The 17840-nt window shown below is 50.4% G+C and overlaps 1 protein-coding gene across 1 annotated transcript in view; it reads left to right on the top strand.

The window, feature by feature from the left end:
* Ypel1 (yippee like 1) overlaps positions 1-14875 on the top strand; it is a 22173-nt gene extending 7298 nt beyond the window's left edge. The window contains exons 3-6 of the mRNA XM_026777460.1: positions 8776-9058; positions 12312-12355; positions 12783-12891; positions 14537-14875. Coding sequence (XP_026633261.1) covers positions 8776-9058; positions 12312-12355; positions 12783-12891; positions 14537-14626 — 526 coding nt within the window. The 3' untranslated portion in view covers positions 14627-14875. The remainder of the gene's footprint in view (positions 1-8775; positions 9059-12311; positions 12356-12782; positions 12892-14536) is intronic.
* Positions 14876-17840: the final 2965 nt, after the last annotated feature.

The raw sequence follows: 17840 nt of genomic DNA, 5'->3' as shown, positions 1-17840 counted from the left end.
AAAAAAAAAAAAAAAAGAAAACACACCTGTAATTAATCACTACTACCCTTGTTGGAAAATTCCAGGGCTCTAGACACTTTCCACTCAAGCTTTCCCCGACTGCTGTCATCTGCTGCAGTTGGGTCTTTTTAGACTCTGCACATTGTCCACATAGCCCATTTTATTGTCTACTTGTAGTTTTGAGTATGAGTAAGGCAACTCTACGTGGAGTTGCCTTCTTGTCTAGAGCTGTATCTTTGAACTTCCTTTAGTGATATTTTACTACAGTAAGAACCTTTAAATTGTATAACCGTGCCATTTCGCCAATTCTTTTGTTTTTGTTAGAGGGTGGTAGGGAGGACAGGGTTTTGCTGGGTAGTGCAGGCTGGCCCAGAACTCAGAATCCTCCTGCTTTAACCCTCAAAATGCTGAAACTACAGATGTGAGCGTATACCTGATTCTTTATAGAAGTGAATTGGTTCTGTTCTGGGGGATGCTGGGTTGGAGCCCCTCCCTGAGAGACTTCTGCGTGGAGAGCTCAGGATAACAGCTGATGGAAATCTTTATGGTTGTTTTGGTTTTTGTGGTTTGTTTGGTTTTTAGGGGGAGGGCTGTTTTTGAGACAGGGTTTCTTTGTGTAAGGCTGTCCTGGAACTCGCTCTATAGACCAGGCTGGCCTCCAGCTCAGATCTGCCTGTGCCTGCCTCTGCCTCCCAGTGCTGGGATTGACTGCGCGGGCCACCACACCTGGCTCCTTCCAAAGTTGACCCTTTCTGAGTGCTGTCTGGGTCTCAGTTCACTGTGGACGCACCTCTGAGCATCAGATCCCCCTTCCCTTGTTCTGTGTCTAGTCACGGTTTTATCTTTCTTTCTCCTGCTCGGACTTTAGCCCAGACACTTAAGTCTAGTGTTGCTTCGTGGGGACTCCTCCATCAATCATTGCTCTGACTCATCTTCAGTTCTCTCTTCATCTTATTCCTGTCAATCCCCACTGGATTAATGGTGTTTATTTCTAGTGCTATTTATAATAACTCCTAAATCTGCAAGGTCATTTCCCCTCATTTGTTAATTGTGTATCTCTGTAACGGAGCAAGAAGTCCTTCCCTGTGTCCATTGGTGTCTGTGGGTCTCATCTGTCCCTGGTACTGGTGCTTTGTCCTCCTGAGAGCCTGAGAGCCTTCCTTTTTTTTTTTTTTTTTTTTTTTGGTGGGGGTAGACCTGGCTGTTAGACAAGTATTCTGCCACACTGCGCCATACCTCAGCCCACCTGGTTATTTTATTTTATTTTTACTGTGCTCTTCTGATTTTTAAGATTACATTTGATATTGAATTGGGGTGTGCCACGGTATACAAATGGAGGTCGGGGCCGCTTCGGGAACTGGTTCCCTCCAACCACCACGAGGACGCGGGTGATCCATCTCAAGTTACCATGCCTGGTGACAAGTCCCTTTTCCCACTGAGCCGTCTGGCCAGCTCATGGCTATGTTGTTCTTCCGGTGGGGATCTCAGGACTGGAAAACATAGACTTTCTCCAAACCAGCTATGTGCTTGCACCTGCCCTTGCCAGGTGCCTTAGGGCCTTGTTGCAAAAACCCATCTATTGGGAATTCCTGAAGCCTTCTGACTGGTGGAATCGGGGGCTGTGCTATGGTTACTGTCCCCGTGGTGCTGCCAGATGCTTTCAGGGCAAAACAACCGCCATGCTCAGCAGAGACTTCCGGGTTCCGCTGTGCACGATGGGGTCATCCTGTTTTAGCCTCACATTGTTGCTTTGAGGAAACGGCCTAGGATGTAGCGGTGCACCAGAAATCCCAGGTACACAAGAGATAGACAGTGTGTTGAAAGCCAACTTGAACTAAATAGAAAGCCCGTTTTGTGTGTGAGAGAGAGAGCTAGAAAGATGCCATTAAAGGCTAGATTCAACAACAACAACAACAAAACTTTTTTTAACTGTTTTATTTGGTTATCATGTTTTAATACCTCTCCATGGGAAGATTGGTCCAAATGTGATAGATCGTAGTTTGAGATTGGAACTTTTTTCTTTTTCTTTTCTTTTCTTTTGAGACAGGGTTTCTCTGTGTAGCCCTGCCTATTCTGGAACTCACTCTGTAGACCAGGCTGGCCTTGAACTCACAGAGACCCACCTGCCTCCTGAGTTCTGGGATTAAAGTTGTGCACCACCGCTGCTAGTGCAAGTTGACTTTTGATAGATTAAACTATCTCTTTTTCATTTACTCTTTTAATGTATGAGTGCTTTGTCTGCATGTACACCTGCAGGCCAGAAGAGGGCACCAGACCCCACTATGTGGTTCCTGGGAATTAAACTCAGGACTTCTAGAAGAACAGCCAGTGCCCTGAAGGCCATTATGTGTATGTGCGTGTGGCCAGTACCTGCAGAAGCCAGAGGGGCTGGGTCCTCTGGAGCTGGAGTTGGAGGCAGTTCTGAGCCTGCTGACATAGGTGCTGGGAACCAGACCCAACCCTTTGCACACCCAGACACTACTCTCCAGACAAGGTTTCTCTGTGTATCAGCCTTGGCTGTCCTGGAACTCACTCTGTTGATCAGGCTGGCCTCAAATTCACAGTGATCCTCCTGCCTCTGCCTCCCAAGTGCTGAAATTAAGAGCATGTGCCACCGCACCTGGCCTTCTAGTCGTTGCTCTGAAACAGGGTCTGCCATTGAACTGTACCGCCACGTCTGGGCATTACATTGCACCGTGGGTGTTGGGGCTCTGAAATTGAGCCCTCTTGCTTCAGAGTAAAGGGTAAAAGCACATCACTGACTGAGCCGTCTTTCCAGCAATATGCTGACAGATTTTCAGTTTATTGACAGACTTTGGTTTAGTCTAGTGAGATTTTTCTTTTGGAGAACTTGAAGCTCATTACTACATGCCCACACATATACACACACATTTATATGACATACATACATGTATATGACACACACTCGTCTGTTATCTAGGTGTACTTTCCAGAGTTCACAGTGTGCATGCCTTGGTGAGACGCAGCAGTCAGCATCACACTGCGCAAGTGTCTAGTGTACCTGACAAAAAGGAGGCCATGAGAGGGCCTACACAGGAGCTCCGCTCTGCCGGAACCACTGGGTTTGATTTTGAAGCAATGATGGCATTTGGATGTTGGTTTGCATCTCAGAGTCCCCCACAGGTTCACCTGGCCCCCAGCTAGTGTTGATCTTTGGAAAGTTGTAGGGTCTACCTGAAGGAGGCAGGTGATTAGGGTAGGCCTTTGAAGGTAGTGTCTTCTTGTTTTGGCTTGTTTTCTCTGCTTCCTGGTCCACAGACTCCCACCACCAGACAGGAGTTGCTCTGCCATCATGCCCTTCCTGTCACAAAGAACTGAAATCCCTCAGAAACTGTGAGTTGGGATGAACCACATGAAGTTGTTTCTGTCTCAGGAACCCAGAAACAACTACTACGGTTTCCATGGTTCCAGGGCTGTGCTCTCTGCTTTGGCAGACCAGGCAGGGCAAACACAGTTGTCCCAGAGCCTCTCTCTCTCCGGGAGGCAGTGACATGTCTGTGATCTGTTTTGGGTTCCACAATGGGCCATGTTCCAGCACATGGACAAAGCGTCAACCGCTGTCAGGAAAAGAGGCGGGAGAAGAAATCAACAGCTTCAAGGCCAAGAGAATGCAGACACAGGAGTGACCTGTTAGCCCAAGATCACTGAAGATAACAATGTTTTCTGTGAACCTAGCCAGTTCCCTGCCTCCATCATCTCTAAGACTCAGTGATGTGGGGCCAGGTGCATATGCTGCACTGGGAACCCAGCACTCCATGTGGAGTCACCAGCCTATGAGTCTGAGGGGACCCCATGCAGGCTGCCAGGTTGTCCGTGTTGTCTTAAAATGTTATAGACATTTTAAATGTATAAATACAGGTGTAATGGAAGTGAATGGCACCCTGTGAAAGTGGAACCCCTGGAGAACAGTGTCGCAGACGAGACTGTATCTTATGTCTCCTGTGTGAGTGGCCAGCTGGAAGCAAATGAAAGCCCCAACCCCATGCTGTCTTATACCTGTGACACGGGATGATACTCAGATGTGGCTGTATTGGCAGACAGGATATGTCCTGACCCCTCCGCTCCCAGAGCTGATGAGTGACACACCTGTTGTCTACCAAAGACAAGCCATCCGTGGGGCCACTACGCACTGACCAGCCTGAGGGCTGCTGCGAACCCACACGCTACCGTGAGCACTTGTGGCAGTTGCCCAAAAGAACACAAGCAGCCATGTGGCCATGACATTGCACCCAGAGCACAACTTGGATGGCACATGGCATCCCTTGGGGCCATCCATACACAGGACACAGCTGCCATGACCAAACGAGGTGGTGTCGAGATGGGGCACTGTAGAAGGGCACAGTCACCCAGTGGTTTTGGATAGGCCTGGGACGGGAGACAGCCTGGGGGAGCTTTAGATGCTCTCCTGCCTCCAAGACCCATTGCATGCATCGTCTGTGGAAGCGCGAACCCTGGTGGTGCTGGAGGCTGCAGGAAAGGTGGAGTCCATAGGGTTGATTTCTGCTGAGGTCTTGCATCAGCTTGCCAACACCTGTCTCCCCTGGTGGCTTTGACTGCCTTGCAGTGTGGGCCGCAGGTTTAAGAGGAGTCTCCTCTGTCAGGCCCACCCTGACGACCTCATTCTCACTTTTATTCACTGAGCCTCTTGACAGTTCCTTTGCATTTTTTTAATATTTATTTATTATGTATACAATGTTCTGTCTGTATGCCTGCAGGCCAGAGGAGGGCACCAGACCCCATTACAGATGGTTGTGAGCCACCATGTGGTTGCTGGGAATTGAACTCAGGACCTTTGGAAGAGCAGGCAATGCTCTTAGCCACTGAGCCATCTCTCCAGCCCTCCTTTGCATTTTTTAAAAGCCCCATCTGGAAATGGGACTGGACACTGCACGCCTGGAATCTCAGCCAGTGCTCAGGATGCTGAGGCAAAAGGCTGAAGGGCTTGAGGCCAACTTGAGGAAGACTCAGCGCTCAAGGGAAAATGTCAGGGAGCGAAAGGTCTTGGGTGTAGGCTCAAGGGGACTCAGCATGAAGAGCATTGGCTGGACTGTTGGACGTGAGGAGTTTACTGGAAAGATTATCAGTGCTGTAGGTAGAAAACCGAATGGCGGGAACTCCAGAGTGCCAGACCCGAGAGCAGACAGCGTGGGGGAGGAGGGCTAGGGCTCCGAGAGGAATCAGGCCCGTGTGGTAGAGGTAGGCCGCGTAGCTCTCTGAGGATAGATCCTGCAGCCTAGTGCTCTGAGTCGCAGGCAGGGTGGGGGCTGCACGGGTGGCTGTCCATGTCCTGTGATGTAGACCTGAGACTTAGGTGAGTCAGTGCCTGTCGGTGCCTGGGAGAGGAGAAGGGGCTGCTGCAGGTGCTGTGGCCTGAGCACCTGTGGATTCTGGATTCTCACGTTCCAGTCTTAAGAGTCCATGGCATGGGACGCACGCTGCTATCCCCACACCAGAGACACAGAGACCCACAGATCCCTGCGCTTGCCAGCCATCCAGCTTAGCCTGATTGGCAGTTCCAGGCCGCTGAGGGACCCTATTTCAAACATGGAGGGCTGGTGAGATGGCTCAGCAGGTGAAAACTTTTGCTGTGCAAGCCTGCAAATCTGAGTCAGTCTCTGGAACCTATGGAAAGCCAGATGGATCACACTTCAGCTGCAGCACTGCTACAGTGGAATCTGCAGTGGCAGGAACAAGAGACCCCACAATGACATGATGGAAGGAGAAAACCAGCTCCTAAAAGTTGTCCTATGGCATCTTCATGTGTCGTGACCTGTGCATGCCTACGCTCATACACATGCAACATACACACAACAGTACTGAAATCCAACTAGGAGGGGTGTAGACTGCGCTTCGCAAAGGACCTGGGCTCAATTCCCAGCACTGATACGGCTGATGTGGCAGCTCACAGCCATTTGTAACTTCAGTTCCAAAGGACCCAACGCCCTCTTGTGGCAGCCACGAGCACTGCATGCACATAGTGTACAGACATACATGCAGACAGGCAAACATTCATGCACATAAAATAAAAATAAACCTAAGACAAAGCAAACAGTTGGGTGGCTCCTGAAGAAAGACGTACACAGTTGATTGACCTCTGCTCTCGATATACACACACCCATACATATGAACATTCATATACACATAAACACACATGCACACACCCCAAAATTACTGGGAATACAAGTCAGCTCGGGGGAGCTCACTGGCTTAGCATTTGCAAGGCCCTGACTCCTATCTCCAGTGCTGTGCAGAAGCAACACAGCATCTGGCTAGTCTGGGGAGCTGTTTTCCTTAACTGGCAAGTAATAATGTCGCCAGGCCCCCAGGACTTAGGAGGCATAGGCAGGCAGATCTCTGTGAGTTCGAGACCAGCCTGATCTATAGAGACAGTTCCAGGACAGACTCCAAAGCTACAGAGAAACCCTGTCTCAAAAAAAAAAAAAAAAAAGAAAAGAAAAAAGAAAAAGAAAAAAAGAGGATTATTCAGTCAGTGTTAGCAATGTTAAGTCAGTGTTAGCAATGTTAAGTCTGTCCCTCGTGGCTGTGGCACTGCTGGGATCTGTCACTCAGGAGCCTTGGCTGATGCTTCATGAGTCCCAGAGTCAAACAGTGTTTTTCTCCCCACTTTCTATTATTTATATGTGAAATAGCTCTCTGTGTCTGCAGGGCACCGGCTAGTTGCTGCCGAAATGAGAAAGTCCATGAAACCCGGGAAAGGGGCCCTGGTCCGGCTGGAAGCTACTTAGGACTCAGAGTCATCAGAGTAAATAAAGGGCATCGATGGCCCCTCAGACCACCCCATGGCTAAGCTTTGGTAGCTAGAACTGACGGACTGAGGGGGAGAGGGAGCAAGGTCGGGTGTGAGGAGCAATATAAAACAGGCAACACAAGGGCTGGAGAGATGGCTCAGAGGTTAAGAACACTGACTGCTCTTCCAGAAGTCCTGAGTTCAATTCCCAGCAACCACATGATGGCTCACAACCATCTATGAGATCTGGCGCCCTCTTCTGGTGTGTGGGAAGCAGAATGTTGTACACATAATAAATAAATAAATTTAAAAAAAAACAGGCAACGCGAGGCAGTTCTGGAGTCTTGGTGTGTGGGTCTATTTTTGTTTCGATCAAAAAAGTCAAAGATAAGAACAAAGCAGCTTGCTCACCACTTGTCACTAAGCTGAGATGGAGAGCGCAGGCCCGCTCCAGGCTCCTGTGTTGTGTGCTTCCAGGAGTGACTCGGCTTCCCCACCCTCTCATCAACACTCTGGACCTCAAGCCACTCCTTCCGACTGCGCCGTCTGCCAGCACCGCGGGAGGTGCAGACCGATAGCTTTTGTTTGTACTAATAAACCATGACCAGTGAACAGACCAAACATACCAGCAACACCAGACCTGTGGAACCTACTTGTGGCCATAGAAAAGGAACCCTGGAGGCGGGGGTGTGGCAGGCACGCTGACTCCTTTGGTCACTTGGTGCACACCTTAAGGACCCCAGAGCCCCAGGTCCAGTGCAGTCTCTCCTGCCTCTGGTGACTGGCACAGCCTGTAACCCAGACCTACCTGTGACAAGCTTTCACCTGGACAGGTCTACACCCACGATTCTAAGGCTGATCTGGTCCCTATAGATTTTTCTCTTTGTTTTTTAAGACAGGGTCTCACTAAGTAGCCCTCACTGCCCTGGAGCTCAGTCTGTAGACCAGGCTGGCCTCAAACTCAAAAGATCCTCCTGCTTCTGACTCCTGAGTGCTGGGATTAAAGGTGTGCACTGCCTTGCCAGGCCAGACCTTTCTTTCTGCCTATGAGTTCTCTGCTTCTGAATTCTGCAGCTCAGCTTTTCTGAGCCCCATTCTGAAACCTGTACATGTACAGATATTTAAAATAGTATGGGAAATGTGCTCTGTGAGTTAATATTAGCCGTTACAATGGGCGCGCGAGGAAGGGGCTCTGGGTAAGGCGTGAGGAGGACACACAGGTCAGACCAGGAGAGAATCCAGGGAGATGGCTGAACAGATAGCGGCTTGTTGCCCAAGTGTGAAGGCCTGAGTTCAAACCCTAGAGCTCACATGAAAAGCTGGGTATGGTATTGGGGAGGCAGAGAAAGGATCCCCAGAGCTGCCAGCCGAACCTGAGTCCCTAAGGTGACTCGGCAACTAAAAGCACTTGCCACACAGTCATGACAACCTGCGTTGAGTCCTTAGAAGCACAGTGGAAGGAGAGAACTGACCTCATGTACACGTGCACATACTCACGCACACGTACGCACGCACACACACACAGTGGTAGGTTTCTTCAGACGAGGGGAGAATGGCTGATCCCCAGCACATGTGTTCCCCCCCCACCCCCGACATGCACATGCATACACTGCACATCCACCTGTACAAAGAACTGGCAGTGACCATACTGTCAAGTTAAAACCAGGGTTACTTGGCACATTGCGACCAACTCCCCAGCTGTGTTGTGCAGACACAACGTGCCTGCCTCCGCTTCTCAAACAGCAGGCTCGCAACATCAGCTGGACGTGTAAAGACTTGGCTCTCAGACGAGACTGAGGCAGCCTGGGCTACAGAGAGACCCTGCCTGAAAAAAGCAAAACCTCAAGACAAAATAGATGTTGAGCGGAGGATGCAGCCTAGCAACCAGCTTGTGCTCCCTATGCATAAGACCCTGGCCTTGAGAAAGAGCTTTAGCGTCCAGGCCTGCTCCCTGCTCCCATCACCTGAGCCCTAACGCCCCTCCTCACCGTCTGATTTGTTTGCAGGTCGCACTGGTTTTCTCTTGCCCCAGTGTGTGGACACCACCACACACCCTACAGACCAGCAACGGCTCTTGCGTGTATGTTCCAGTGTTTCTTCTGTCAGAGAGTCGGACAGAGCCATAGGTCCTCCAGTGCTGGCCCGGAGCTGAGGGACGAGCGCCCAGCAGACATGGTGAAAATGACCAAGTCCAAAACTTTCCAAGCTTATCTGCCACATTGTCACAGAACTTACAGCTGTATCCACTGCAGAGCCCATCTGGCCAATCATGATGAGCTCATCTCCAAGGCAAGTGATCTGGATCCAAAACTGAGGGAACAAGGCGTGCACACACCTTTAATCCCAACACTGGGGAGCCAGAGGCAAGATGGTCTCTGTAAGTTCAAGGCCAGCCTGGCCTACAAAGTGAGACCCTGCCTCAAAAGAGGAAAAAAAAAGCCATAAGGTAACAGGCAGAACTGGTTGTGAGGACATGGCTTTGGTGACTTGGTGACAACTGCTGTTTACCACGATCTGTCACTTGAGCCAGCAGTGAGAGTCAGATACCACAGGCCATTTTTCTGCAGCATGCCGGGCATAGCCATCCTGGGAAGGGACACAAAACTTACCCACTGCATAACATATGCATTTCAAGTTGGAAGATGCCACACATGAAATTCTTAAAGGTGCACAGACTGCCAAGAGGTCTGAAACCTTCATGAGCTAGTGATGGGGAGAGTGACTTGAGTCTCGTGACCCTGTAACAAGATACCTAGAAAATCAGCTAATCAAGGAAAAAAGTACCTGTTGATGATTTCAGAGATTTCTTTGCAAGGCCAGGTGCCCCTCCCGTGGTTGGAGCACGGAGCAGAGGAGGGTGGAAAGCAAAGAGGAAGGGACCAGTATTCCAGTAACCCCCCCGAGGTCTGCCCATGGTGACCTAATTTCCTTCCTCATGGTTCCCTCGCCTGGCCGCCACAGCCATGGCACACTCTCTCGAATGGTCTCTCTGCTTAGGGCTTCGTGAAGCTGAGGGCGCACTGTGAGAACAGATTCCAGCAGGTTGGGAACTAGAGCCACCTCCATGCAAGGTCACCAGTCCGTATTTGTCATTTAACAAGGAACCCACTGGTCCTCAAAAGTTACCTCCCTTTGAAGAAAAGATGCTGTCACGCTGCAGCCCAGGCTGGCCTCGAACTCAGAGACCGGCCTGCCTCTGTCTCCCGCCTGCTGGGATTAGAGGTGTACGCCAGCACAGCTGGCCCTTCTGCACTGTTGACTCTTGGGTGTGCTCATGTTTCCGTTCACCTCAGATGACTTGTGCTACAGGAACTGTCCCCTGAAGTATCGCCCCCCACATGCCCCCCACAAGCCCCCCACAAACTCTGACACGGAGGAAAGCCTGTGGAAAGCAGAGGACTTGGAAAGAGTTTAAGGCTGAGGGGTGTGTCAGAGTCTAGGATGAGGGTTGGCTAAACTGAAAAGGAGCACAGAATAATATTCTTGGTCCTAGAAAACTGCTTTAGGAGATACTCCTGAAATAAATGTGTGTGTATATATATACATATATATATGTGTGTGTGTATATATATGGATAAGCCTGAAATCTATATTTTATTTATTTATTTTTCTCTGTGTATCCCTGACTGTCCTGGAATTCACTCTGTAGACCAGGCTGGCCTCAAATTCAGATTCACCTGCTGCTCTGTCTCCCAAGTGGGATTAAAGACATTGACCACTAGACTGAAATCTGTATTTTAAAATCAAAACCTATCTGGGTGGGCTGTGACTTAGCTCAGTGGCAGAGTCCTTGTGTAGAGCCCAGTATCGTGAGACAGCCTGTAGCTCTCAGATCCCGCACCCCAGGGACTGCCCACTTGTCTCCTCCCCAGCACGGAGGTCACAGGAGCAAGCAGTCACGCTCAACTTTTTTTTGAGGGGGAGGGGGTTGAAACAGGGTTTCTTTGTGTAGTCCTGGCTGTCCTAGAACTAGCTCTTGTAGGCCTCCCGAGTGCTGGGATTAAAGGTGTGCACTACCACTGCCTGGCTTGTCTTTAAAGGTATTACAAGGATGAGTGTTTTGCCTGGTGCCTGCTGAGGGTCAGAAAGGGCATTGAATCCCGAGACTGGAGTTACAGATGGTTGTGAGCCACCATTTGGGTGTTGGGATTCAAACCCAGTCCCTCTACAAGTGCTCTTAACTGCTGTGCCATCTCTCCAGGCCCATGCTTGGCTTTTAACATCTTTCCAGACTTTTTGTGTGTCTGTTTGGGAATGTGGTGCATCTGAGTATGGTGTCCTCAGAGGTCAGAAGTATTTATTGGATCCCCTGGAGCTGGAGCTGCAGGGTTGCGAGCAGCCCAAGTGGGTGTTGGGAGCCCAGCTCGGGTCCCCTGCAAGAGCAGTTATGTGCTCTTAACTGCCGAGCCATCTCTTCGGTCCCCGGTCCCCGGTCCCGATGTCCCGTGTGTCCGTTCCCCCCCCCCCCCATAGGTGGACTTCACTGTGCTGGGCCTTAATATCCCATGACTCAGCCTCCCAAGTAGCTGAGCTACAGGCACAGGATGTGACTTTGTTTTCTGTTTGTCTGAGACAGGGTCCAGCCACGTAGCCCTGGCTGGCTTGGAACTCAGAATGTGAGCCATGCTTGCCTTAACCTATGGTGGCCATCCTGCCTCTGCTCCTAAGGGCTGGAATTACAGACAGGCATGCTGAGCTCAGGCCATGACGGTTTTTTCTTTAACGACACTGGAAAAGTCCAGGAATTTCCCCTTGCCTTCTACTACCTGAAGACAGTGAGGTGTCAGGACTGTGTTGGGAAGGGTGAGAAGGGGGCTGGAGAGACGGCTCAGCCGTTACAACACGCTCAGTCCTCTGCAGGCCTCGGGTGGGTTCCCAGCACCAGCCAGCATGGCCGCTCACAACTTCCTTCAACTCCAGCTCCAGACGATCGGATACCCTCTTCTGACTTCCAAGGGCTCATTAATGCACGTGGTGTGCATCCTTACACACACACACACTAAAACAGAGATGAGAAAAGAGCATGTTTATCTGTGACCTGGCCTTAGAGCCCCAGGGTGCAGTCCTGTAGTCTGGCAGACCTACCAGAGCTACTCCTACCTAAGTCTCTGTAACTGGGGCTGCAGGTAGTCCCAGTGTTCAGCCCTTGACAATTGCACAGTGATACTCCAACCTCTTTCTAGATGCAGAATTGTTTTTTTGAAATTGGTGCTGGTGGTGGTGTTGGCGCATACCTTTAATCCCAGCCCTCAGGAGGCAGAGGCAGGTGGGTCTCTGAGTTCGAGGCCAGCCTGGTCTTACAAGAGCTAGTTCCAGGTCAGCCAGGGCTACACAGAGACACCCTGTGTCGGGGGAAAAAACAAACAAACAAACAAACAAAAACCGGGGAAGCAGTGTCAGCCTTGAGCTTTGTAACTTCAGGAACTGCACTGTGGGGTGACTGCTGGCCTGAGCTAAGTGACTGCACCTGCTCCTCCAACAGCCCAGAAAGCAGAGCTTCTGGTGTCTCGCCTGCCCCCTGCTAACACCTTCTTCTTTGCAGTCCTTCCAGGGCAGCCAGGGGCGAGCCTACCTCTTCAACTCCGTGTAAGTACGTGTTGTCGCTCGTGCCGGCGCGTGTCTGGCCCTTCCTCGGCCGCTCAGTGAGAGCGGGCTGTGTAACTGAGCTGCGCCAGTCAGTGCCTTCATCAGCTTGGAGGAATCTGGGCCCCTGCATCTGTGCTTTGGAAAGCACCCTTGTGCCTGAGAGTTCAGCCTCCAAGCCTGACCCTTTAGGGTGCCCTGGGTGGGTTGGGGGTGGCTCAGTAGAATGCTTGCTCAGCACCTGTGAGGCCCTAGGTTTGATCCTCAACACCATAAAGAAAAAATGAATTCCCTCTTGTGGAAGTGGGGACGGTGGCGCTGAAAGGTCTGTGATGGTGTGGAGCTTCTGTTTCTCGTGCACTTGATGTGGGGGAAGGGCTAGGGGACTGGGCAAGGGGACCTCCTGCATAGTCACCCTGCTTCTTGACAGGGTGAATGTGGGCTGTGGCCCTGCTGAGGAGAGGGTCCTTCTGACCGGGCTGCATGCAGTGGCCGACATCTACTGTGAGAACTGCAAGACCACGCTCGGGTGGAAATACGTGAGTGCCTGGGCCGGAGAGGGGTGTAACATTGGTCGGACACTGCGGGTTCTCATGGGCACGTAGCTCAGCACATAGTGCTTCAGAGGTATGCACAAATCCTTCTATCCCCACAGCTTCATAAAATGTCACAGAGCCATGGCTCAGTGGGTAACAGCCTGGGTCTGACCCAAGGATCCATGTGATAGGAAGAGAGAACCAGCTCTTGCAACTTGAGTGCCACAGCAAGCGGGCACACACACACACACACACACACACACACACACACACACACACACACACACGCAGGCACAGGGCACTCAGGAGGTGGAGGCACATGGATCAGTTCCTGAGGTATAGGATCCTGTCTCAAACACAAGGATTGCAGGTTCCCAGCGGTTCCTTCCAACCGTGCAGGACGGAGCGCACCGTGTGCCTCTGTTGAGCACAAGGGCGTGACTGTCCCCAGGTTCTCTTCCCAAGACCCCGCTTTCTCAGATCCCGAGCGAGGGTTGCCAGCCTGCCTGTCTCCAGCTTCTCTCCATGCATAAATTGATTGGCTACCAAAGCTGACAAGCTTGCCGCTGTTGGCTTTTGCCTTACTTTCAACCCGGGGCTCTGAACACCGCCCCTCTACTGCAAAGGCCAGACACTGTCTGCTGCCACCTTAGTCTCAAGAGCCACTTGGCTGCTGTGGTTCTGTGGACATGTTCTGGTCAGCTCTTTAATGTCTACCTCTGCCTCAGCTTATCCCCTAATAGAAGCCATCTTGTGATGTCGCACCCTGCCTGGCACTCCAGAGACATGTTTGTGGTTTGTTTGCATCTGTGTGTGAAATTCACACTTTTGTATGCATGTTCTGTGTGTGTAAAGTGTACACTTCTGTATGCATGTTCCTGTATGTGTGAAGTGCATACTTCTGTATGCATGTTCCTGTGTGAGAGATGGTTGCACACTTCTGTTTGCATGTTCCCATGTATGTGCTGGTTGCAGACTTCAGTATGCATTTCCCATGTGTGACATGCACACTTCTGCATGCATGTTACCATGTGTGTGAGACACTGTAGTCTTTTGTATGTATATTCCTGTGTATGTGTGTGACATGCACACTTTGCATGCATGTTCCTGTGTGTGTAATATGCACACTTCTGTATGCATGTTCCCATGTATACACCTGGAAGCCAGAGGCTGATGTCCGGTGTCTCCCCAATCTCTGCTTAATTTGCTGAGGCAGATCTCTGAGTTCAAGGCCATCCTGGTGTAGAAAAGCTAGTTCCAGGACAGCTGGCCTATACACACACACACATACACACACGACCCAGCCTCACCTGTGTGCTATTGACTGTTCTCCTGACTCTCCTTCACGTCCCCTGAAACACTCACATCCAATCAGTGCCAAGTGAGCAGTGTGTCTGTGGTGCTGAGGATGGAGCCCAGAGACACAGGTACAGCAAACAGTGTACTGAGCTGCATCCCAGCCTCAGGAGCAGATCTGTGTTAACACTGCTTATAAGTGTACCAACCCATGGATCCTCCTGGGCCTAGGTCAGTTCAAAGAACGTCTGAGTGTAGATGATGCTCCAAACTCCCATTTACCAAGAGTGTAATAGAGCAAGAAAATGAAACAGAGTGTGTCCTGAAATCTTCTTTCTACTTTCCCCTCAAGGAACATGCCTTTGAGAGCAGTCAGAAATACAAAGAAGGAAAATTTATTATTGAACTTGCCCACATGATCAAAGACAATGGCTGGGAATAGAGCGAAGCCCCCACTCCTGTCTGCATACATTTTATCAACGCTAAGTGTGACGAAGACCTAGCTTCTGGTGACAATACTTCTGGAACTTTAACCTCACAGGCCAGCCCAGCTCAACACCTGAAGGCCTCTCTAGACTGTTCACTGGGTAAGGTGCCCCCATCCGAGCCCCTTCGTGTTCACTGTTGTTTCTGGAAGTTCGCATTCTTTTTCTAACTTCTCACATTCTAGAGAAAGAATTAAGCAACTACTGACTCACCTGCCTAGTTAATAACTCCGCACGCCTTCCACATAGTCTGCCTGGGTTTCCACCAAAGCCAGGCCCCTCATGCACACAAGCAGGGTCTTGTTCTGAAGAGTTCCAGAGTAGCCAACAGACTTACATGCAGAGCATATGGCTTCAAAAACAGAAACCAGCCACTGGTGACATCTTAGAGAAGCTAAGGAAGAAAGCTTTTAGTGATTTTATTTAAGCTAAAAGCTACATCCCTGTCTCCTTACGGAGAAAGCAGGTGACTAGTGGCTAAGCATTCTGTCCCAGGCCACTGAGGTGACCCTCTCAGTGCCACAGCAGCACAGCAGCTCGTATGTGGGGCTGGTCCCTGTCAGAACAGCAGCTGGGGTCCACTCTATACCCTGGATGTACTTGAAATAGTTATGCATACAGAAGCCAGAGCCAGCACAGAAAACTTCTGAACTTGAGACTTTCCATGATGAAGGAAGTGTGGGAGCTGCCTTTCCTGCCTGGGATCACCTCCTGAGCTGACAGGGAGGGATCTGGCCACTTCCCAAGCCCTGCGTCTCACAGACTTTTAAGTCACAACCTATAATCCTCCATGCATCTACATGAGTGATCAGTTAGCAGAGGCCAGAGGCCAGAACCATTCCCAGATAAGTTTTGCGGTTCAACTTTTTGTACCAAACACAGGGCAAAAGAGCAGGAAGAAGGTCCAGGAAGACTGAGCACCCAAGAGCTGGGAAGGCAGCATGCCAGGAAAAGTGGTCGGCTCCAGCTGCTGCCTGGGGTGCTTAGTCCAAGAGCAGCGTCCAGTCCTCTGGGCTCCCAGCCCCAAACCTTCTAAACTCAGACCCTCTCACCAGCACAGCGCCCTGCTCACTCCAAAGCTGACACTTCGGCACCATCTCTTTGCCCAAGATCGAAAGCCTAGTAACACAAGAAATGCCTGTGCAGTAGAAAACATGTTTGCATGGTCTGTGAGCTGCTATGCCTGGTCCTGGTCGAAGCTGCTTTTTCCCCAACTATGGTTCCCTCCAGACTAATGGGTAGTAGAAAACATGTTTGCACAGTCTGTGAGCCTCTATGCCTGGTCCTGGTCGAAGCTGCTTTCTCCCCGACTATGGTTCCCTCCAGACTAAGGTTGACCCAAAGCAAGGTTACACCACCAGTAAGGTAACCAGTGAAATGGAGCACAGGCAGCTAGTCCGAGTGAAATCTAGCAGGGCCCAGGCTCCATCCTTGTCTAGAATGAACACTCTGTGAACAGTCTGCTCACAGTGGACACAGCACTAGTTTCAATACTCTTACAAGTGGGAACTTGGTAGCTGAGGCTTGGAGACCAGATGTCACCATTGCAAAGGTGAGAGCACCCTGAACATATATATTCACGCTTCACTTGAAGAACCTAGGATTTCTGACCAGTTTCTGTATATACTAAGATTATATTTACAGCTTTTTTTATGTTCTGGGCAAGCTTTCTGCCCTTCTACTTGAGCACTTTGTATTGTCTTTTGTGATAGCATTGATTGGAAAATTTTTGCTAGTACTCTTTATGACTTATTTTGTATGGGGGGGATAATGGATACCAACAGAACTTTTATGGAGTTTTTTTGGATTTTGTGTTGGCCTTCTGTGAAATATAAACTTTTTAAATCAAAAGAACTGACCATGAGCTGGCTGCAGGGGAAGCGATGCAAGACCACAACCAAATGTGCTGGTGAGCTGCTAAACATCACTTTCCAAACAGCATCATCTGTGACGATCTTACAACAGTGGGAGGTGATGCCAGGTCATAAACGCCACTCTGCTTTAGAAATGTGGTTTATTTTGTTGCTGTCTTGTTAGCATAGACATAGTATAGTATTTTTATACCTTAATGTTTATTCTTGATGGCATCTGCTGGATAGCTGAAAAGATCAGAAATGAGAATTTTTTTTCCTTTAAAAAGTCCTTTATTTTCTGATGACCTCATGAGGCAGTTTTCAGAACCCAAGCGTCATTACTGTCTAAAAAGCTGCCATTTAAGCTCTATACAACCTGTGGAAATGTAAGCCCTGGTGGGTCCTGTCCTCTCTCCCAGAGGACAAGAGCAGAAGAGGACACAGCTGCCCCCTTGGACAAATGTAGGCTGCTCGGTAAGGCTGACTGGACAGCGACCTGGAAGCAACTGGGAGCTCGCCGTGAGTATCAGGACCACCAAGCTCAAGCATACAAAGCACCCGTGGCTCCCCTGTCGCCTGGCCAAAGCTGCCAGCCCTTGGTGACGTCTGTGAGGGACAGAAACAGAGCTGCTGACGTCAGACAGCAAGGTCTGCAGCGCACTTGCCATCTCGGAGGTGAGGCCTCTCTGCAGAGGGATGACCACAACTTCTGCAGCATCCACTGGGAGCAAAGGACGCGCCAAGGCTCCCGGGAGTGTGGCCTGAGGAAAGAGTCAGGCGCTGCCTCTGTCGCACAGAGCCGCAGAGGAGCCCTGCTCTGCAGCCCTGGGCTTCTTCACCTTTTCTTTCAGACAAGGTCCCACCATCTGTCCGCCTCGCTTTCGTTTTTATTTTAGAGGACAGGATCTTGCTATGTGGCCTCAACTGGCCTAGAATGTGCAATGATCCTTCCTCCTCTTCCTAAGACTTCCTAAGTTACTACAGGTGTGTCACTGTATCTGGTCCCGGCTTCATGACCTGTCATAATTGTGACATATCAGCTTGCCTATAGCAGAGGAATCAAGAGAGGATCCTGAAAGGGTAGAGGAAGGCAGGGTGGAAGGACACCCACAAGCAGGTGGCTTAGTGGGCCAGGCTGGAATGTAACTGGCCTGTGAGCAGGGACCAGACCACATTCTCGCCTCAAGAAGAGCCGGTGATGAGCAGCACTCATGCAAGAGCAGCTGGAAGTGGATGGGGGGAGACAGGTAGGGAGGCAGGACAGACAGTCCACCTCCCGGAAATAGAGAAGGCTTGGGCTGGGGTTTTAACATCAGAA

Source organism: Microtus ochrogaster, unplaced genomic scaffold (genome assembly GCF_000317375.1).
Source record: "Microtus ochrogaster isolate Prairie Vole_2 unplaced genomic scaffold, MicOch1.0 UNK68, whole genome shotgun sequence".
NCBI lineage: Eukaryota > Metazoa > Chordata > Mammalia > Rodentia > Cricetidae > Microtus > Microtus ochrogaster.
This window is presented reverse-complemented; position numbering and strand designations above follow the sequence as displayed.